Here is a 22,830-nt window from a genome sequence, read left to right as displayed (position 1 = left end):
GCACTGAAATTCAGGACAGAGCATGTGTGGGATGAAGAGAGTGGCTTGACCATAGATCTGCCTCCAGATAAAGGCACTAAAAGCCTCCAGGAATTCCCACTCTGAGATAAGGATGGAGTTTTATGAATATTTATGATGATATGACAGATTTTACCACCAAACTGAGATCAGGAAGGAGCTCAAGAGCACATCACCTCTGTGAGTCACATTCCAGGCTCTCAGACTGGGTACCAGTAAAAGGAGGAATCACTGGAAGTCTTTCCAAAGGCACAGAAACATCATTTCATCCTTGATAATATCAACAAGCAGGAATAATTGCCATTTCCTTCAGCACAGCACTAAGACAGGAGTGCAAAGGCAGTCCCATTTCTTACATCATGCTGAATCCTTCCCCTGTGTTTGGAGAAATGAGTGGTTGCTTATTCTGCTGGAATTTTCACCAGCAAACACACACGCAAAGACATCTGAAGCAGCACAACTGCTGCTACTGTGTGAATAGATCCTGCTGAGGGCAAATTTGCATTTATACCTAGAGTAAAAATATATAAAAAGCTAATCTTAACTGTGACAACTCCACATAGAATATGTTCTCAACCACATATAGGTTTCCAATTCCAAAGACATTGAGTTTTAAAACAAGACATCCCTCAAACTCCTGGATACCAATCACCAGAGCACATTTCCTCTTGGACAGACACACTCAATTATTTAGACAAACCAAACTCCTCCAGGAGACTGGAAATCCTGGCACTGAGAAGCCAACAGATGTCAGATCTGGTCAGAACCCAGTCAACAAGGGCTTCTAGGAACTCATTAGCCAGTGAACACCTGTAATGCTGGTACCAAGCATTAAACACACAATGCCATAACAAACCTAACTCAGAGCTGCTGCATCACTTTTCTTTGCAATCAAGGGCATTTGGCCACAGAACTTGCAAATTATTAAATAACTCAAATTACATCAACCACTTTCCTGCCCTTGTCTAAAATTCTGTGTGTGGACTGTGGGGACCAAATAAAGCCAGAACCTTGCATTACAAGTTCAAAATTCCCACATGGCTCTCCAGCTCCTTTGCTACAAGAAAAAAAGCAGAGAAGTTATTAGGAAGGTGACTGCAAGTAAAGAAATGCATCTCTACCAGAGAACAACTTTCCCCCATAATATAAAGCAGCAAGAAGGATTTTTATTTAATTAAAACATCCATTTTGGCTTTAAACTTAGTAGGACAATACAGGCTTGCCTACATATTTATTTGTTTACTGAAACAATGGAAACAAGTTCATGATTCAATTATTGACAGATGATCTACTATTGTCTTGTAAATGCTTCTGTTCCTTCATTCTCCTTTGACTTCACAATAGAAACAACCTTCTTTATGCAATTTTGCTCATTTATCCATATATTGATGCAGTATGCAGAAAAATAGTATGACGTTTCTTTAATTTTTAACCCTCTCATATAAAACTCCAATTAAAGATTTTAGCTTTAAATTTAGCTCTAAATTTTAGCTTTAAATCATTATTTTCACCCCAGCTTTAACTGTTGGACATTGCTAATTACTTACCTTTCCCAATGCTGGAAGACAAAGCCCCAAAATTCCTAAGTATTGATGGGTCCAGTTCTTAAGGGTCCTTGATCTTCAAGGTGTATGTTAAGAAGTAGCTCAGTGACCATCCAGGATACCTAACCACTACAGTAATTTTCTACTCTGTATATTAATTTATAAATATTTTAAAGCCAAGAGTCTGATCCACTACAAATACACCCAAACAACTGGTAATCTAACTAACTCAAGGATTAAATCTACCAGTTTGAGAAATCTGGGCTGAGCTTCTCAGACAAAGAAATCCAGCAGGAACTTCAAGGAGTGACACCTCCAGATAAAAAGCAACACGATTACAGTTGAGATCCAGAAAATTTCATTAAATATTAATATGTTCTGCTTTGCCTCACTCCTGCAGCAGCAAAAGGATAAAAACACAGGCAGAAAAACCTGCCCAGCTAATCAAGTTTTAGTGAAATCAAACTTGGACTCCTCTCCCTAAATTTGGAGATCAAGAACAAGCACTCTGAATTGCTGGAGGAGATTCTCTCCAAACCCCACAGCACTCACAGATGCAAAGTGTTGGATGGCTCCCAAGAACTGGTAGCAGGATGACAATTCCCCATCTTTCACAAAACACAAACCACTGATTTATTAGGAAACGACACACTTTGTTCCCAGGTACACAACTGATAAATGACTGGGGAGACCAGAAAACAGCAACTGACCAAACCCTAAAGCAACAGGGCAGAAGATAAAACCTCTTTATTCCACCTAAACACATTCACAAGCCTTACAAGACTAATTAGAAAACAAACAGGGAGAACCCTAAGGAGAACCAATTACCAGAACAGAAAACTGTGCATAAACAATTCAGGCCTTTATCTGCATGTATAATTTTAACACAATTACATTTACCACGAGCACATGGGACAAAAATGGTTGCATGGCTGCAGCTTTAACATGAACCATAAGCAGCTCAAAGCTGCCACATTTAAACAGAGCAGCCACAGAACTCTGATGGAAACCTGGCTGAACACCAGACCTAAAGAGGGTGCAGGGAGCACTTAATTCAGAGTAAGGAGTAGCTTTCCTATTCAGTTCTATGTGGATGAGCCTTTTTGTCTCTCTTCACCACCCTTAGAAATCAAGGCTACCTTGCCATATCTCCAGTCCATTGCACACCTTAAATGGCAGCTGTATGCTCCCAGCACTCTGCTGCTTGGTGGCACAATGCTGACTTAGGAACTCAGCAAAAAAGACAGATGAAACCTAAAAAACAGGTTTAGAGCAGAGTCAAATGTGGCAGAGTATGAACAAGACCAGTGTGCCTAAATCTGCACAGATCAAGGCAGAGCAACAGCTCCCCACAACACCTGAGCTCCACATCCACTGGTTTTATGCTCCATACAGCCACCATGTGCATCAACATTGGCAGAATTGGAATCCCAGGATGGGTGACGTGAAAAAGGACCACAGTGCCTCAGTCCATCATCCCAGAGCACACAACAAAGGATTAAATCCAGCTGGCTCTGGAACATCTCCAGAGATAAAAACTCTGCAGCCTCTCTGGACAAACTATTCCAAGAAGTTCTTCCTCCTGCCCAGGTGGAATCATTTCCTTCCTGTTCATCTTGTGCCAGGGCTGGGCCCCCTGGATCAGAGCCTGGTCCCTGCAGACAGGGACACCCAGGGCTGAGGGCCCTTCCCAGCTCCCTCAGCCTCTCCTGGGCACAGAGATGCTCCAGGCCCTTCCTCATCTTCACAGCCATGACTGGCCCTGCTCCAGGAGCTCCCTGTGCCTCCTGTCCTGATGATCCCAGAACTGGACACAGCACTCCAGATGTGCCTCCCATGGCTGGCCAGAGGGGCAGGATTCCCTCCCTGACTTTTTGGGAGTGCTCTTCCAGTGCATCCCAAGTCCCTTCAGGCTTCCTGGCCCCCACAGCACTGCGGGTCAGGGACACCTTGGTGCCCACTGGGATCCCCAGGTCCTTCTCTGCAGAGCTGATATCCAGCAGGTTGGCAGAAGTCCATGCAGAATGAGGGCACCACCCCAAACCTCCTGAGGAGGTTCCTTGGCTGCTGAGGAGTCTGTAGGAGGGAGAGGCAGAACAGCTCCAGTGTGTGAGGGGCACCAAGTGACAGGTGACAATCCCCAATTCCTTTCAATCCCCATCCTCACACATGGAAGAGAATCAAAGAACTGGGTACACTTTCCACTCCTGTGCTTCTATAAAAATCACTTTGTAGGCTGCACCAAAGCAACAGAGCTCAAAGCTGGGGATTTTGATGTAAAATGTGATAAAGAGGACCTAAATCTGTTCCATAATGTTACTATGCAACATTCAAACTGCACCCTTTCCTGATATGTTTTTAAAATAAATCCAGTTTCAAAGAAAATTCCAGGTACCAAGCAATTACTTATTACTTACAGTTCTTCAGGGCACTTCAGTGAATCCTGGGAGAGATTGTGTTTGCTAAGGAATGCAAAACACTTCCCTTATGGCAAAATTCTTTCAGACAAGGAAACTGTTGCTAGAGAATACAAATCATCCCAGCTCATCAAAAGGATTTTTTTGTAAAGCAAATGATTCTTCATTAATTATTACTTTATATACATTCACCACTTTTTGCAGCTGTTTCACACAAATTTAAGTCTCTTAAGCCCTATGAAATAACACCAAATAAATTATGCATAACTGTAAAGGTCACCTTCTCCCATACACTTTTCAGGAACCTCCAGTCAAAAACCCAGGACTTCAGTAAACCCTTCAAAAATCCTAAATTAGAAATTTACATTTTCCAGGAGCTCAAAGCATTTTGAGCTAACAAGTGGGACTGGGCAGCAAAGAGCCTTTTAATATTTTCAAACCAAAAAACCTCACAAAAATTAAAAAGTTAAAGTTCATGAGTTAAAGAAATTCAGGCCTGTCTCACTCTTCATCAGAAACCAAGTTCATAATGAAGAAGCACAAACTCTTGAAGTCTCTGCATATTTAAAATTCTTATGTAACTTTAACAAGGCATGATGCTCTGTCTGGCTTCTCTGTTTTACTGCCATGTTGAATATATTCTTTCCCTTTCTGAACTGATTTCTAAATCATATAGTGCTTCAAATGACTAGAAATTCCAGCCAGCTTGGTTCTTCAATGAGGTTTGGAATTTTTAATATATTCAAGAAAATCCTAGAAAACTGTATTAATAAGGCACTGATGTGCACTCCAAAAATTAAAAAATAATGACATATAGGATCGTAGCATAACATAAAACATCATCTTGGTTCATCTTCCACAAATACAAATCAAAGCAAGTTTTAAACACTTCTTGACTAGGAAAAAAAAGCTTTTATACTCTGGGGCCTCTCAGAAGAGGCAGAAGATATCACAGAAATGAAGCTGTAACACAAGGGAAGAGGTTAATTTAATGAGGAGTTATATATTAAAAAGCAGTTAATAATTATTAGTTGCTCTGTGACAAGAAACTTCCACATCACTCACTGAATTCTGCATTCCTAGCAGGAATTAGTTCCATTTATTCCTAAACAAGTCATTGGAACACTGGGTCTGCAATGGCAAAGTGGGAAATGCTTTTTTAAACTCAGAGATCTTATTTCAATCAAACCCTGAATGGTGTTTGAAAAGAGGGGGAAAGATTAAGAAATAAGACCTGGATCAAGTTTCTCTACACTGGCTGAAATTTCATTTTCCATTAAAGCTGTCAACCAGCTTTTCTGAAATAAGTGATTTTAATTACACTTGACAACCCCAAAACTGCTGTCTTATTTGCAAAAGTCCTGTCCAACATCAGCCACCAAAAGAAAATCAATATTTCAACTCATCCCTTTTCTCCTGGCATTGATTTTCCTGCAAAGCAGATGGAAAGCAGCATTTTTGTAGGGGAGTTGCTGAGAGAAATATCTAGAAGGCACAAAATAGTAACTTCCACATATGCAAGTAGATTGACATCTAGTGTAAAAACACTGAACTACAAAGCCACATCAACAAGGATTTAATTATTTTTTTATGACAAAAGAATCAAATCCTCCAAATACAAGCACTTAATTTTTTCTTTTTATTAATAGCTACACAGAGCCAAAAACATTGTACCAGTGACAGAGGAAATGCAGCTTCCAGCAGAGGAGAAGTGAGATGTCAGCTGTGACTCAGAACAGCAAATGAGAAAAATCAGAAATGAAGTGTGTCAGGGAGAGCAAGGAAGAGGAACACAGGCCAGCTGGTCAAGGAGAAGCTTTTCCCACCTCTGGATAAGGTGAAGAGTTAGAGACAAAGGCAGAATGACTGCATGGTTTAATTTTAGAATTTATGACTGAAAGAGATCTTGGATACTCCCATTTCTGCATTGCAGGCCCAGAGTCTGATGAGGAGATGTGTAAGTAGCCTCTAATCAACTGTATTCTTTAACACAATGAATAGGGAAAGAAAGTTTATATGCTGTAGAAAAGAAAGTTTATATGCTGTAGAAAAGAAAGTTTATATGCTGTAGAAAAGAGAATTTTCAAAGTCCTTCCACTGAAGATTGACCCCTTGTATCAGCATCATGGTCCTGGAATTTCACATATTAAATTTTGGGCAAAGATGTTTTCATTCCTTTCAAAGGAATGAAAACATTTCAAAGACATCAAGAGTTTCTCAGCTTTTCACTCTGTCCAGTATTAGTGGCATTGGCAGAAATTTTGGACATCACCACATTTTCCTGGCTGTTTCAGCCCTCTTTTCAGGTTCCTGCCTGTAATAATTTCACAAAAGAAATCTCTAAAAAATAGTACCTTAGAAGCTGAGAGACAAGCATCCAAACAATTCCTGACTCATTCACAACACATTTTCCATAATAATATTAGGACATTTCCTGTCTCAAACCCAATGATTCTTTGTGTCCTGATACCCTATTGCCCTGAGTGATGATGAAGGTGATTTTTTTTTTTAAAGTAAGTACAATTCCTCAGCTTGCCACTGACCCAATGTGTTAATCATTACACAACTGACAGTCTCTGCTGTTGTAGATAGGACCCAAGGGTTGTTTTGACTCAGGAAAATTCAGGACTCCAGGGAACCTCTGCACGATGAGTCAGAGGTGAGCCATGACTTCAGGATAAGCTCTGGAAATGGCAAATGCAGCTGGAAAAATGAAACCAGGGCTGCTCCCAGGGCCATTTTTGCAAGGGCACAGGAGGGAGCTCCACTCTGAACCAAACTTTCCTGACAGTAACAACACTGTACATGCCAGGTCAGCTGGAAAATGGCTCCTTGGCACCTCTTAAACCCTACAGAGTTCTGAAGGGAAAGCCAAGGAGAACGTGCTCAGTCCCAAAGACCCTTTTCAAGGCCAATTTCAAATGCATCCAGTTTTGTTCTTCAAACTAGGGATTGTCAGAAACTGCAAACAGGCAGAACCCAAGGAAAAAAATCCAAACGTTGTCCATTTTTTGCTTTGTGTTTGAAACTAAACAAGACAAAATTAACTGGAGAAATGCCCAACACAGCTCTGTGACTACCCCCAAGTAACTACTGCAGGAATACACTGAAAACAAGGCCAAGTTACATGGTTTTGGAACAAAACCTTTGTTCTGTCTTCCCTGAGTGTCTGAATTACATTTTACATCCCTACCTGCTAAGACAAAAAACCTCCACAGTCCAAAGACAGACTGCAGGAAATGATCCATCACTGATTCAGGATCTGCTTTTTCTCATTTGTCATCAGTATCACACTGTGTTGGATAAAAAAAAAAGGTAAGACTTAAATATATCATGGCCGTACTTGAATATAATTGTCTTATCTTTAGCATTTTTTAATTAGGAGAGCTAGACACCAAAGCAGCAAAGTGTGCAATGAACCTGAACAGAGTAGGAAATACCTGGAAATTATTCATAATACTCTTACTATCTCCTTTTCACTAAGGATTAGTAATAATCCCTCATGTTCAGATTTATTAATCAACTGCCAAAAAATCATGAGACCAGCTGAAATCTGAGATAATTAAACCAAAATTCAGATGTTTGCCTGCCTTTGGGTTTTGGCATTATCTCAACAATGCAATATGGAAGGCTACAAACCTTTATTTAAAACAGAATTTCAACTCCTATAGAATAGTTTTGTACTGAGGCCTTGGGCCTTGATCAAAAAGAAAAAAAGTATTGTCACAAATGTTCAATTAGCAATGCAGTGAATCAGGATGCTATCACTGAGTCATTAGTGAATTAAACATTATCAGTGCCTGAAAACAGATTAAAAAACCACGTTCCCCATAATTAGCTAAAACTAAACTCCTTTTCTAGACACATTTTTTATTCAGCAACTAAAACACATCAGAAGTTATTTGGTAGAACAACAGCCCTCTTGGCATAATTTTTTAAGTTACAAACCTTTCTCCTAGGGGAATTTAATTGTTAAACTTTCTTTAAAAATCTTTTCATCAAGACCCATATGACTTGAAAACCTCCTTCCTGAGGCTTTTCTTTTTTATTCATCACTGGACAGCTTAAATGTCAACACAGAATTTCTTTGTCATCCAGTCACTCTGCCACATTACAGTGATATAAAATAACCAAAACTTCAACTCAAGTTGCCACCAGAGGATCTTGCTTCCTGTCAAGCTGGAATGGAGCCAGGACACAAAAGTGTTCCTGTATTTCAGTGTCTGCTGGTGTCAAAACAGCTGCTCTTCCCTCTCCTGCAGAGGGACAGAATCACCAACAAAAATAGAAGTACCTGGTTGTCCTGCCTATCTTATTCTCTGCTTTTTGAGCTGGTTACAGAACCAGAACTAATATTTTCTTTTATCCAGCATTTAGAGGACTTCACCTTATTCCTTGCTCTTCAGCAAATCCCAGGAGTGCTGTATAAAAGCCATACAGAGGATACTGTGCTCTTGCCTAGACTAGGGGAAATGTATGACAGTCCTTCCCTTTTGTTCTCCTGTGTTTAGATGTGACCTTGAGATGAATTCCAAAAGCCACTCGCACGTTCCCTGCTGATCCACTAAGAGCAGGGAGGCAGGCTGAGAACAGGGTTACCAACCACAGAGCTCCAAACAAGTGGCATCAACACTCCCTGGAAATGGACTGTGTGTTCCACCCTCGGGCAGCCCAAGGCACCTGTGTCCCTTTCTACACCAGCTTCCACGGGAGGATTTGCCCAATCTTGTGACCAGCACAACATGCCCATTCTGTATTTTGAGAGTGTGGATCAGAGAACTTATTCCTACCTAAAGACAGCTGTTCAAAGTTAACACTTGCTGCATACCAGGTATAACTTCATTGGCATCAACACATCATTGACTACAAACTCTGTCCTTTCCCTCTTTGTCCTCTGAGGGCCTCTCTAACAACAGCCACAATAAACAGGTGCCTGCCAGGAAAACCACCCTGCAAACAAACACTTGGCTGCCCTGGACAGTACCCCACATAACCCAAGAGGCTGCACAGCCCCTGCCTTCAGTGCTCTGGCACATCCATTCCTGCTATTCACTGGAAGCACTGGGATAGGCAGCACAGATCACCTGGCCCAGAACAAAGAATATTCTATTTCTGTCCAGTCCCCCACGTCTCAAAGCACACGCTGTGATTTAAACAGGCCAAAGGAGTGAGGGAAGTGTTTCCCATAACAAGCCAAGGAGATATGCACAGGCACAATCCCACTGCAGGCACCTGGACTCTGCACTCAGACATGCATCTCAAGGTGAAGGTCACCCTTCTGGAAAGCCACATCAGCTGGAAAAACACTTAGAGAATCTCAGGAAGTTCTATTTTCAAACCCCATGGTAACACAGACCTCTTTTAGGCCTTTCTATAGGAGTCACATTCCCAGCGACTTGATCCCCTTGGGAGAAGACAAATTTCCATGCAGAACTCCAGCTAAAGCCATTAAGTTCATTTTTTATCTCCATTTGGGAGGATAATTAGGAAGAGGAGAGCTAATAACACAGAGTGGTTTCCTCAGGGCAAAGGCATTGGGCAGGTCTCCAGCAGGAAGGATTTTCAGCACAGGTCCCAGCACCAAACCAGAGCTCCAGCTTCCTCTCCCAGATGGCCAGGGGACATTTTAAGTCCCAGGCACCTCTGCCACCACCACACTGCTTCATGCCTGAGCCCCACGTGCTCCAGACTTGGCAATTCCCAGGTCTCCAGCAGGCATGGCTTGCATGTCTGACAACTACAAAACTCAAGATGATTTTTAATTCTATTTAACAACACCAAGCAAAATATTTAGCATTTCTCAGAACATGTGACTCAATAAATACCAAGGTTGTCAGCCTTCCACACACTCCTATTATTCCAAACCAGACACGTCCCATTTGATATTAGTAAAATATTAAACCAGACATCAATTTAAATAATTTTTGTTAGCCTGCATAACTGTGACTAAACTCAGGCAAAACAGCAATTTTCAAATGAGAATAATACACAGTTCTAATAAAATACTGCAGGTCTGGGGTTTTTTAACGTCCACCTCTGGGTCTACCAGCCCTCCAAAACTTGCTGTGTGTAGTCAGAGCCCATGGCAGAGAAATCCTGCTGCTCCTCTGGTCCTACACCAACACCCTCTAAAAGGATAATGAAGAGAGCATCACATTTCAGAAGAGATTTCCTGGAGGCCTGCTGAGCTGACCTTGTTTACAAGTACTCACTGAAACGATTAATTGCTTGTATGTTCCACTCCACACTGCATTTTCTGCCCATACTATCCACATGGACATGAGCCAGAACAAAAATTTCTATGTAATTATCAAGTTAATTATTATTAATGCTAGCATTTAACAGCAACAAAAAAAAAGCCAGCTGGCATATAACAATTGCTTCACTTCTGGTGTGAGAACTGCAAAGGGCATGTTTGTATTTTATAGCTACTAACAAGGAAAGTTGAACAGTTTTGTTTTGTTTTAAACTACAGGACCAGAAGAGCAAAGAGCAGAGTGGTGAAGGGAACAGAGAACAACTTGAATCCAGTCAGCACCAGAATTTCTGTGCAACTGAGCCAACCAGCTACCCTCAGTACTAATTAACAAATGGAATCCTATAGCACATTCTCATTCTCTGGCTCTATTCCTTAATTTTACTATCTGTTTCTTGGTAGTAGGAATTTCATGTTGATAAAGCAGAATGAGACACTGACTGACTCCAGCCTATCAGGTTTTTTTTCATTGTACTCTTGAACATTTTGAGATTAGAAAGATGGATTTCTTCTGGATCTGGCAGAAAGCAACAGCTCCATCTGGGCAGGAGGAATCAGCTGATACAATAATGCAGCTGTGGGGCTTGCAGCAGTCCAAAAGCAGTTACTGGAAATTAAATAAGCACATAATACACCCTGAAATTCTGGGCAGTGCTTCACTGACATTAGTTAACCGATGCACAGAGCCCCAACAATTTACAGGAAGAAATTCTGTTCCAAGGATTAGCACAGGACTGGATATCAACACTCCCACATTGCCTCTCAGCTCCACCACAAATCTGCCATGAAAGACTGTACTGATGCTGCTCTGTGCCCTAGTTCCTCCACATACAGCATTGGAGTAATCCATGTGTAACTACTCACCAAAATAATCTTCAATTTTCATTCACACTTGCACTAGGAATTTTAAAAACAAGTATTTACCAAATTTTGTCTAAACCCCCATTCCAAATTTAGGTAGTTCCTTCATGGCTCTCAATTTCAGCTCAATACAATGCCAAAAAGCAAATATGAACTCTGGTTTTTGAAGTTGCACTGCATTGCTGCTGATTTGGCATTTAGGACATCACAGACTGCAGTAAGAGCATCAACCCCCCCAGGCTGGGTAACAGCAGGTCCTGGCAGCTGAACTGGACACAAAACCACCCAAGGGTTGTGTGAGCTGGACAGGACAGAAATCTGGAAAACACAGAAATCCATCAGATCTTGATCACATCCCAACCAAGGCTTTTTAAAACACAGGTAGCCACAAGGAGTGATGTGTGTGATGAACAGCAAAGGGGTTTTCCCATCCCTGAGGTGGAGTGACACTGCTCAAGCACTTTTCCAGCAAAGCAGGGAGCAGCAGCAAAATTCCATCTCTTTGTGCATTCCCAACCAGAATCAGGTTACAGATGTTATTCCCTGGAACACTGATTTGCTGTAGGGTGAACAGATTCACCTCCAAAAGGAACTCAATTTGCAGTTTGCTGGGAGCCTTCACTCCAACAAAAGGAGCTCTGCAGCCCTCTGACTGCCAAGGAACATCTCAGTTTCTAGGCTCCAGCTCCTGGATCCACAGCCTGGAAAAGCAGGGCAGGTCAGGGAGATCTGAGACTGGCAGCAGGCAGCTGCTTTTCTCCATCCCTCCTAGAAGCCAAACATTTCCCTAAACTCTTGAAATTTACCCTGCAAATCACCATCTAAAATTAAAGATAATTTTAACCATATCCAGACCAACAGGGGGGTAGAATTGTGCTGCCTAGCACTGACATTAAAATCTAATTTCAAGGAAGGGTTTTTATTATACAGTGAGCAGGGACAGATGCTCAGGATCAGCATTTATGGAGTGTGATGGTTTCAGGTGAGCTCCTCTATGGTACTCAGATCTAGAAGTATGATGAACAAAACATCATTAAACAATTGCTGGGAGATCTGTAAACAGGAATGGATTGGGATTTTGTTCCAAATGGGTTTCTTTTTTGGCACATATTAAAATTCTACAGCTCTAGAGGGTAAAAAAGGGAAGGAAAACTCCTTGCCCAGGATCCTCTCCTACCAGAACATCCATTGGGAGTTCAAGGAAACTTCTCAAACTGAGCATCAGCTGCCCAGTTCTAAATTGGGCATTAATTAAATTTAATGCCTGACTTATTTTTCCTAAGTTAAAAACTCTGCCTTCCCCCCCACCCCCCCATGAAGTTCTGAACACTTGGCAGACTGATTTCCTTTGTTCCTTCAGCAGCAGGAAGAGCCCAGAGCATTCACAAGAGCAGAGCACAAAAGTGAACACCAGTGGAAAGCACTGAAGGTACACAAGCAGAGCATTCATTATAGATGAGCCCAGCCAGCTGCTTCACCCCAGCTAGGGAAAAAACATCTCCAAGAAAACCAGCTTTGAAAAGAAAGCTTCTCATCCACTCACAGAGTGACTACAGTAAATCAGCTGGAGAGCAAAAGGCTGACAGACCAAACCCAAGGACTTCTCTAAATGATTCTCTCTAGAGAGACTTCAGGATCCCCCTTCAGAGGGGCCACATAAAGACAAAGACACCAAAACCAATATTAACTCTGCAGGATAGCTGGTGACATCCAGCACAGTTCAAGGGAAACATCTCAGGGCACCATCTTAAACAAATAAACATCATATTTCTGTGGAGTCAGACCAGGGAGTAGAGGGAGGGAGGAACTGAGGAAAAAGAACAAGGTAAAATTGAGTTATATAATCAAGATACCCAGAGACTTTTTTTTTGGGTTTTGTTTTTTTTTTTTTTTTTTTCTGCAATGCTCCAATAGTGGCTGAGGGAAGAGCAGCACCAGAAGCAATTTTGATTTTTCTGCTGTTGGCAAATGGTGTATCTCAAGTACATAAGTGTGAAATATACTCATTTTTGACAAAAACATGGTAAATAAACTGAACACAGCTTGCCAATGAACTAAAGCACGACGACGGTAATTAAGGAATAAAACAAAACATCAACAGGCTTCAGAGCTCTTTCCCTATAAAAGCTGGAAGTAGCTTCCTCTCCCTTTCTGGCTAACATGGCATAAGGAATAGAGATTTTGCTTCCAGTCTTACATTCACCTGGCTAAGAAAGTGCTGAAGTCTCACAGAAAATACTTTTCACCACCACAACGTTGAGATGATCAGCAGCAACAATGATGATTTGTGCATAATTACACCAGCAAATTCAGAAATGAATCCACCTCCTCAGCACAGGGCTCCTGGTCAAGTGTGGCCAATGTTTTCCATTTGGGATCCACCTTGGCATTCCTGTGGGAGAGCTCCTGCTGTACTACACACAAGATTTAATACACCTGGAGAACATTCCCTCCTGATTTCCCACCAGGAGCAGCTTCACCTGAATGTCAGCCCACTTGTGGCACCCCTTCTGGGGACAGCAGCAGCATCCCCACAGAGGTCTTCTCATCCTCACATTATGCAACTCCAATGTTAGTTTAATGTTGCTTTCTCCTGTGGATTACTAACACAAACCTCCAGACCCAGAATAACACCCTTCAGATAGAAAAATGGTCATAACAGGCTTGTTCCCTGCTCAGTAATTCTCAAATATCAGCACACCAAAAGGAAAGCAAAAAAATTGCAGTTCTGAACTTGTTCTTTAAGAGTCACATGAGTTGGTTTGTATTTTCGGAACTTGTTTGAAGCATCCCATCCAGAATAGGTTTCCAGGAAACCAACACTAAGTACATGTTTTTATTGATAATTACCAGTTTGTTGCCAAAGATCTATTTTTGACTGTGTGCACAGTTAGCCACCCTGCTAAACTAAATAACAAAAGCAATTAAAAATCCTAGTTTAAGCTGACTTTTACTCATTAATGTCTCTCTAAGTGTTGTGGTGGAGCACTAAAGATACATTAAACACTTTATTCAGCACAAAAAGCCAAATGAATGGCACTGAACTGTACCACATCCTACTGCATCAGCAGTAACAGAACACCTTCACTTTGGAAATAAAAAAGCATTACATATGGCTAAACCATAAAAATTAGCAGCATTAAAGAAAGCATAAATAAAGAATAAAAGCTCCCAGTAGAAATCATGCATTATATTGTAAATTTTATTTTAAAATCAGTCTCCCACAAAGCTCAACCAATCCTTCATAGAAGAGTTACTATGGTTTAGTAAACATTAATTTTGAGCAGAAAGAAGCCTGACTTCCCAGTGTGGAAGAGAGGCACATGATTCCTAATTATGCAGTAAAATGCCTAAATTGAGTGCTCAAACAGGTCAACTTGCCTGTGTTTACAGTACAATCCAATACAGCCTTGAAATCCCCCCTGCCTCTAACTGTGCAGCCAGGATGTTGGAATTGAGTGCTCCCAGAGATACCCATCACCAAAGCCAATAAAAATCTGGAATTCCATAGGAAACTCAGCCTTGGCTCCTAACACTGCTAAAGGTCTTGGGAGCATTAATGCAGCATCCACCAGAGACAGGAGAAAAGTGAACTCTCTTGCCCAATATGCCATTCTCAGCTTTCCAAGACAATGCAAACACTAACACTGCTTATTCCAGAGCCAAAATCCTAGAAATTCAGACCTGTTTACATGCAGAAATATCTGGTAAATGCTCTATAAACAAAAACACTTCAGTGATAAGAAGAACTGGAAGCAGACACTTGATAAAGCATTCCAATTCCACAGAGCTACTGTAAAAAAGAATTTACAAAGTCATGCAAGGCAGCTATTTTTGTACTCCAGCAGAAGAAACAGGGGTGTGGAAAACTTTTTTTTGGTACTATTCTATATCCAGAAAGACCCAAGCATGGCTAAAAGCTTTTGTGGTTTCAGGCATTGCAGGGAACAGGCACATCCAGTGCCGTGGAAAGCAGAGGAGCCGTGCCAGGAGGCCACTGCTATTTCTGGCTGTCACTGGTGGGCTGGGTGACCTTCAGGACACAGGGACACCTCTGGGGCACACAGGGAAAACAGCCTTTCCCAGAGGGACAGAGGATGGGGGAATTCCCTTAGGACACTGCACAAGATGAGCCACTGCTGGGTTTGTGCTGGAAGCACATGCAGCTCTCCTCCAGCTAAACAGCTCGCTCACTTGATTCTCAGGAACCAAAAGCTCCATGTTCTGACTTACCTGACCCATTCCTTGGCTTTTAACAGTCCAGCTGCTACAACAAATGAGTTCATTCACCTAATTTCATATGACTAAAAAACCCCAAAGAACAAGGTTTATGGCTGTTTCTCCCAGGCCATCATCAGTAACAGTTCAGTAAATTTAATTTACAGGACCAATAACTACAATAATTCACAATTTAGACTGTCAATTTTAAGCAATAAATAACTATAGAGAAGAAATTAATACCTCAAACATTCAACATGAAAAGAGAAAGAATCACATCTACCATTTCATTACCCACAAAAGTTATAGCCTAATTTAGTTTTCCAGCATATATTAGTCTTACCTTTAAACAAAAAATAGAATCAAATATTAAAAACCTAATATTATATTTGGAGACACACTGAATTATAAATTTCCCATCATATTTTCCTGTCATTTGCTATTGATTCACTGAAACACCGTAAATCACCTTCAACAGTGATTAATGTAAAAACTGTTCTTCATTACCATCATAAATGGGAACAAATTTAACACCCCTCACTGGTTTGCATTTTAACAAAGTTAAAAAAAAATATTTTAAAATGTGGTTTTCATTTCCTTCTGCCCTTTCTCCAAAATCTGTCACTGTCAGCTTCCTGAGAACAGCACATCCCAGGAATATTGCAGCCATCCTGCAGGCACCTCTCTGCCTCACTGACAAGTCCACGTGCAAATCCATGTTAAGGATTCTCCTAAACAACACCTCTAGTTTGAGCAAAACACTTTTAAAAATATATCCTTTTAAAAAGGAGAAAAAACTCAAAACAGTGACTAAAATCTGCTCATTTTATAACTAAACATCAATTGGGTATTAAGAGCTAGAATGTTTTCCCCACAGATATCTTCAGTAGCATTTAGCTCCATTTAAGGGCTATTCTCTGCAACCAATTAAAAAATTACATTGGGGAAAAAGGCATTTATTCAATGTCACTGAGTACAGACCAGAACCTTGGCCTACACCTGATTACTGAAATATGATACAACAAATATGATAATAACAACACAGTATCATTCTTCTACATGGTAAAAAACTAGATTTTTCTATGCATTTATACACCACAGTAATTTAAATCTTGTGTCAGTTAAATCTTAATTCTTTTTAACTGACATTAGTAATAAAAATTACAACATTCAAATGAAATTAGCATTAGTTTCCTAATTAAAACCCATTTCCAAGACAAGCCATCTATATTTAGAACTCTGCCTTTCTCTAGAGACAGGAAGAACACTCACTGTGCTGTTACATGCTTGTGCTTAAAAAATACCCTAAGATTTCACATTTTCAAGTGTCAGCCTGATTTGACCTTGGATTTTTGGAGTAAATTCTGAATTTGACACTCTACACAGACTCTTATCTTGCCTTTTTAATGGATAACTTAGCAATTTGTCATCGCAGTCTAAAAAATTCTCCCAGGAAAGCAACTTCCAGCCTGTCAGTGCAGGTTGCTGTGGCAACAACCACCATGACTACGCAGAGCCCAACCTTATTTAAGGGGTAAAGTGGAAGAAATAGCACAAGATAATATAATGAAAAATCCTGTGGTATGAGTATTCCTGGGGCAAAAAATTAAACAGAGGACTACACTCCTCTACCCCATTTTTAATCATATTTTTTATGCCAGTTCATACCTTGGCTGGCAAGCCACTTTTTCATAAAATCTTATTATGTTACAGAGATGGTGCAGCTCTGCTTCTCTTGGGACTTAACAGGTGAAACTCTCTGAAAATGAGCTTTTATTATCTCAGGATAAGGGGTGTGATCTGAGTGGAGCAGAAGCAGTAAAGGGAATAGGACTATAAAATACAGCGAGGAAAAAGATGGATTCTACCACAACAGTCTAAAAATAGATTCCCTGCAAACAGCATGAATGGTTGAGGATCTTCAGAACTAACAGCTCCATCTAGAGTTAAAAACCAAGGGATACCAAAACAAGCTGACAGGTAAAAGGTTCTCAAGACTTCTTAAAAACACCCTTTAAAACATTCTCCAAGATCTCTCAGTTTAAAAATTTGCTTTAAAATACTTTATATAAAGTCACCTAATCCCTGAGAATCTAGGTGGCTTTCATTAAAGCCAAACTGAATGCAAAATTGAAAGGAAAATATCTCAAAGTGCTCATCTATCCTTTAGGCTTCCTGCAGCTCAGTGACATTCCCACTGCAATTTGGGGAGGTTGGTACATTTTGCCAGTTTTTAGTGGAATCAGCATCCCAGCACTTCCAAAGAAATTCATTCCCATGTTCAACACTACGTGAACGGCCCAATCAGGGATACAACTTCCTGCACAGCAGCACTTCCCAGGCCCCAGCTGTTCACACTGATTTAAAATGTAACACTGCTCTCTGCAGAGGCAGGAGGCCCCTGCTCAGCTGTTTGCTCCACAGCAAACTATTTTGCATTGCACCTCCCAAAGTAACTCAGCATGACGACATTTTATGTCTGCTTGTTCTCTTGTTCCTCCTAAGTTACATCTTACCTTGCAGCCTGCACAAAAAAAATAAATCACATAAAGCCAGTGCCTCTTGAGGTTGAGGATGCAATGGATACATTGTGGCTGTGCCCCCCAATATAATTACTGACACAAAAACAGAATTAAAAGGGACAGAAAATGGGGAGCTGCTGGAAAACCATTGGGTTCGAGGTCTGCTGCATTCCTGCTCCAGAACACAGGCAGGCTTTTTCAGTCTCTCCATGCTTCTGGCAACACTGGAGAACCTCATGGGCTTTTCCCTTTTTTACACTTTCCCTCTCTTTATCATCCTCTCAATCCCTTATTCCTCTCTTTCTCCCTCCTATATTGCTTTGCCTAGTTACCTGTAGGACACCTGTACTTTCCAATGGCATCCCTACTCCTTTTAGTCCATGTTCTTGACTCTATTTATCATCATAAAAAGATAAATATTGCTTAGGACAGACCAAAACACCTTCACTACTTCCCCCTGAAGTACATTAACAATAGACACCCAGAACCAGCAAAACAACTGACAAATTTTATCACCATCACCATGTGATTTTTAATCTGTTCTGTGCTTCATGTTAAATTGCAAAGCTGGGGCAAGTGTGAAAATACTGGTCTAAATGACACTGCACAAACTGCTCTGGAAAGATTCCCACAGGGTAACAAACATCACCAGGAAGCTTTCTTGAAATATTTGACTATTGACACATGCACCTTTTCCTCTACAGAATGTTTGGCTTCTTTGACCAGCTACAAATTTTTAACAAGTGTCATCAAACTGTCTTTAAGTCCTGAAAGCTAAAATACAAACTAGAACATGCATAGACAGCTGGTAATGGATTTTTTTTCCTGGTGATTTATCACATTTGGAATACAAATATATGTCTAAGCTTATTGGTTTGTATCCATTTCCCACAGCAGAAGCAATCCTCCTTTTGTTGTTTTGGTTTTTAAATAACACTTAAATCTGAGAACAGTATTATGAATTCATAGCATTATTAAAAAATGCTGAAAAAAAAAACCTTTCAGAACCTCAAGACCATTTTGATCCATTATTCACTAGTACCAGCAGAGAGAAATAAAGGTCTTTCAAAGGAGCAGTTTGTACATAAGAGTTCCCTTTTCACATGCAACTTCACTAAGTTAATGACAAAAATAAACTCACTGCCTTTTCCATATATTGAAGAGCACGGAGGGCACAAAGAAAACACTTCCTATTTCAGAATTTTACTCCAGGACACCAAATTCAATAAATCATGCACCAAAACCCACACTTGGACTTCACATTGCCACATTATTCCCCACGTCAGAGGAACACATTGATTTCCAACATGAAATAAAGGAGAAGCAACTGAAAACAACTTTTTATTTCTTCTGGATCTGTGTTTTTAAATGAAAAAGTAGGACAAAAACAGTAAACAAACCCTGGTTTCTTACGCGGTCCGTTTCATGTTCCAAGTTAAATAAAATGTGGCACCAACATTGAAATTTACCAAACACGAAGAAATCTGGATATTAACAAACTCTTTGAAAAAGTAAGTGCAAACTTTATATAAGAAAAAACCTGTTATTTCTCTGGCTTTGTAAATGTTTTGCAGCCCAAGATAAGAACCTCATGTTGAGCACAAAACCAAGGAAAATGACTGGAAATCATTTAAATCTCCTGACTAGAATGTGCATCACTTTTGTATGCACAAAACCAACTTCTCTTCATCCAAGTTCAGTTTTGAAGCAATTCCTGAATGGGAAAGTGTTGGCAGAATGTGCACTGCTCATTTCCCATCTAGAAAAGGAAAGCTCTGCCCTCACTCCTTCTTTGCTGAGAGAACAAACCCCTGAAGGATTTTTTAAAGTTCCCAACAATCTCCCTGTACACACATGCAAAAAATGATAGCTGGAAGTAACTCAATCAGGCTTTGTGTTTTTCCAGGCATCATTTCCTCAGTGATTGCCAGTTTCCCGGAGCTTAAAACTAAATCATAATGAAAATTATTACCCATTCTTTAAAAGACACCAAAATACTTCAAAACTCATTTTCAAATGGCAGAGACGTCAGGCCTTGGCCAAAATGTGCATTTATGTATTAGGGTTTTTTTAAATCAGAAAAAAAAATTATATGTAAACCCAGTATCCTTTAAACTGTTTTTAAAGCACAGACTGAGAAAGTATTGAGAAGTTCTTCAATTTTTTTTTAACAAGAGAAGTTTTGATCAATTAAAAAACAGATCCTTAGTCACACGAATAAAGACTTTCTTTTCATTTCACAAGAAATGAGGATGTTAAGGAAATACATTAACAAACTGTGTTACACTAGAAAACACAGTAATTTTCAAGTTAAAGACTTGTTCACAGCTCAAAGAATGCACCTCCTTACCTCCAAAGCTGAATGACAACACTGTTACATTACTGACACACAGATCCACTTGTCACTTTGCATTAAAGACACTTTTGTAAATTAATGAGAGTAAGAAAAAAAACTAACACAGAAATACTTACATTTCATTCACTTTCTCTTCTGGGCCCTGAACTTGGCCTGTCACGGTTCCTTGGCTGGTATTTTTAACCCAGCCAACCACTCCTAATTTCTTGGCTTCCTGTTCTGTGTACTGATTTGGGAAATAATGAAAGAGGACAGTCAGTGCCAGCACAGACAGAACTCTTAACCCCCCACTTGCATTTGCCCAGCTGTAAGAGCTACACTTAAAAAATAAAATCCATGAGTGATGCTCATCCTCAGATATTCCTGGCAGCTCTGGAGTTGCAGCAGGCACAGCTCATTTTCCAAAAAGAACAAGATTTCCATCACAGAGGACTCCACTAATCCCATACCATTCCCTTGTACCTACTTCATGCCTTTCCACAGCTCCTATCACTGCTCATTTGACCCTTCAATCAGCACAGTTTTAAAACTCATTAAATCTGCTACATGTGCAAACTTCCCAGCTCCCTTTCAAATCCTTTCCACCCAACTTTCACCCTTTAAATCCCACCCCCAGCTGCTGCATTTCTACTGACAACAGCAAAGGCCATAATTTAACAGCTAGAAAAAAACAAGCATATTTCTGCAACACCTAAAAATTATGGTTTCCCAGCCACCCAGTTGTGATGAAATTCACAAATAGCAAGAGCCAAACTCCAGATCTGTATGGCCCATTCTAAAAGATAAAAGGTGCCTTGGGGTGATGTAGCCAATGAAAAAATGGTGCTAACTGTGAAGAGTGTTTTCCAAGGGGATTATGAGCAGCTTCTCCCAACTAATTTACCCAAAAGCACAGGAATGTAGCAGCAAACCTCTTCCTCAGTACTGCAGAGCAGCTCAGGACTGAGCTGTGTGTTCACAGTCAGGTCAAATCAAAATAAGGCACAGCAAGCTTGGACTTACCCTTTCATCTTAATAGAATAACTAAATTCAAGGCAAACTCCACTGCAGTCCTCTGTTCCTTTCCACTTGGCACCATTTCACAACACATATAAATTATACATAAAATCTATCAGGTTTAATATTAAGCATGGGGCAGTGTTTTGAGACAAAACCACTATTCTTACTTTAATTGTGTCCTCTTGTTTCGTGGGTTTCTGTGAAATGCAAAACCACCTGCTGCACTTCAGAGCTGCTGGAATCACTTGCTCAGGGTATGAGCCACAAAGTGCTTTTTTGCAGCACATTTTTTCCCACTTTTTTCCACAGTAACCTTCCTTAAATACAGGCACTGAGTTGCCACTCGAAAAATTAAACTGAAACACCTTGTTTCATATTTAACCATCCTAAAGATTAAGGGGTTACAACATTCTTGTGGTTGTTACATCACAAGTAATCCAAACCACAATCTACACAAGCAACACATTAATTAAGCTTCTAAAAATCTATTTTAATATAAAACCATTTCAAGTCTACTCAGAGTACTTAACCATCCAACCAAAGTTCAGCCTGGGTATATTTACACTCCACAAACCCGCTGCCTTATTTTTAGCACTGGAAACATTATACCATAAAGCAGCTAGCAAATCCAGCATTGCCTTACCATCCTGAAACAAACACCTAAAAAAAAGAAAGAAAAAAAAAAAGAAAAATTAAAGTCCTGTGAAAGCATTGCACTTGTAGGAATTTCAGTTAATATAAAGGAGAAATGACCCACATACAAGTCACCCGTGGTGTTTTACTACGGAAATTTCAGCCACGTTAGTATTAGGGAAACCGAACAGGACTTGTGTCTGAGCCTTCCCTTTGCCACACGATTATTATATTCACATATTCATGTACTTAAGTGAAATAATAAGTGTATTTAAGTGAAAACGCCGCGGTGTGTGAACGGGAAGGACGGGCGGGACATTTCCACACACCCGCGCTGACAGAAGCCACGAGCGCAAGTGCGCGGAATGGGAGCTACTCTGCACAGAGCAGCCTGTGCCCCAGGGGGAGCCGAGCCTTAGGGCGGGGGAATGTTTACAACGACTTAAAATTTAAAAACAAGCAAACAGACGAAGCACACAACCAAAAAACTTCCCCGTCCCGCCGGGAACGCGGCGCCGGCTCCCGCCTCCCCTCAGGCCGCTCCCACCCCGCGCACGCGCGGTGCCGCCGCCGCTGCCTCAGCGCGGCGCCCCTCGCCCGGCAGCCCCCTCAGCCCGCCATTACCTTGCACCCGCCCGAACACTTCGTAATCCACGGATTTGAGTGCGCTGGAGGCTTTGGCCGCGGCGGACATGGCAGCAGCCAAGGAAGGGCAGCTGTGGCGGCCGCCGGTGCTCCGCGAACCAGCGGCGCCCGGACGGGAGCGCGAGAGGCTCAAGCTTACCGCGCAAGCGGCCGCCTCACGTGCAAACGGGGCGGGCCACGGCACCCCGAAGAGAGCCCCGAGTGTGAGGAGCGAGCGGCCGACAACGGCGGGCGGAAACATCGCTCCTGCTGTGAGGGGAAACACCTGACAGCGAGGGGTGGCACAGCTCTTCCTGTGAGGGAAAACACCTGACAGTGAAGGGTGACACAGCTGTCCCTGTGAGGGGAAACGTCGCTCCGT

The 22,830-nt window shown here is 41.1% G+C and overlaps 1 protein-coding gene across 5 annotated transcripts in view; it reads right to left on the bottom strand.

Moving 5' to 3' along the window:
- Nucleotides 1-22,735, bottom strand: part of ACYP2 (acylphosphatase 2) — a 32,978-nt gene extending 10,243 nt beyond the window's left edge. Inside the window, exons 1-3 of one of the 5 annotated variants that reach the window (XR_010359637.1) lie at nucleotides 22,449-22,735; nucleotides 21,835-21,851; nucleotides 20,309-20,418 (exon numbers count right to left, since the gene is read on the bottom strand). Coding sequence is in view for 4 of the 5 variants with exons in the window: in XM_064415544.1 (XP_064271614.1) it covers nucleotides 20,309-20,418; nucleotides 21,359-21,478 (230 nt within the window). In the remaining variant the exon portion in view is untranslated. The other 4 variants (XM_064415543.1, XM_064415546.1, XM_064415545.1 and 1 more) reach the window with 4 other exon arrangements.
- Nucleotides 22,736-22,830: the final 95 nt, after the last annotated feature.

This window comes from Passer domesticus, chromosome 3, assembly GCF_036417665.1.
Source record: "Passer domesticus isolate bPasDom1 chromosome 3, bPasDom1.hap1, whole genome shotgun sequence".
In the NCBI taxonomy this organism is placed as follows: Eukaryota; Metazoa; Chordata; class Aves; order Passeriformes; family Passeridae; genus Passer; species Passer domesticus.
This window is presented reverse-complemented; position numbering and strand designations above follow the sequence as displayed.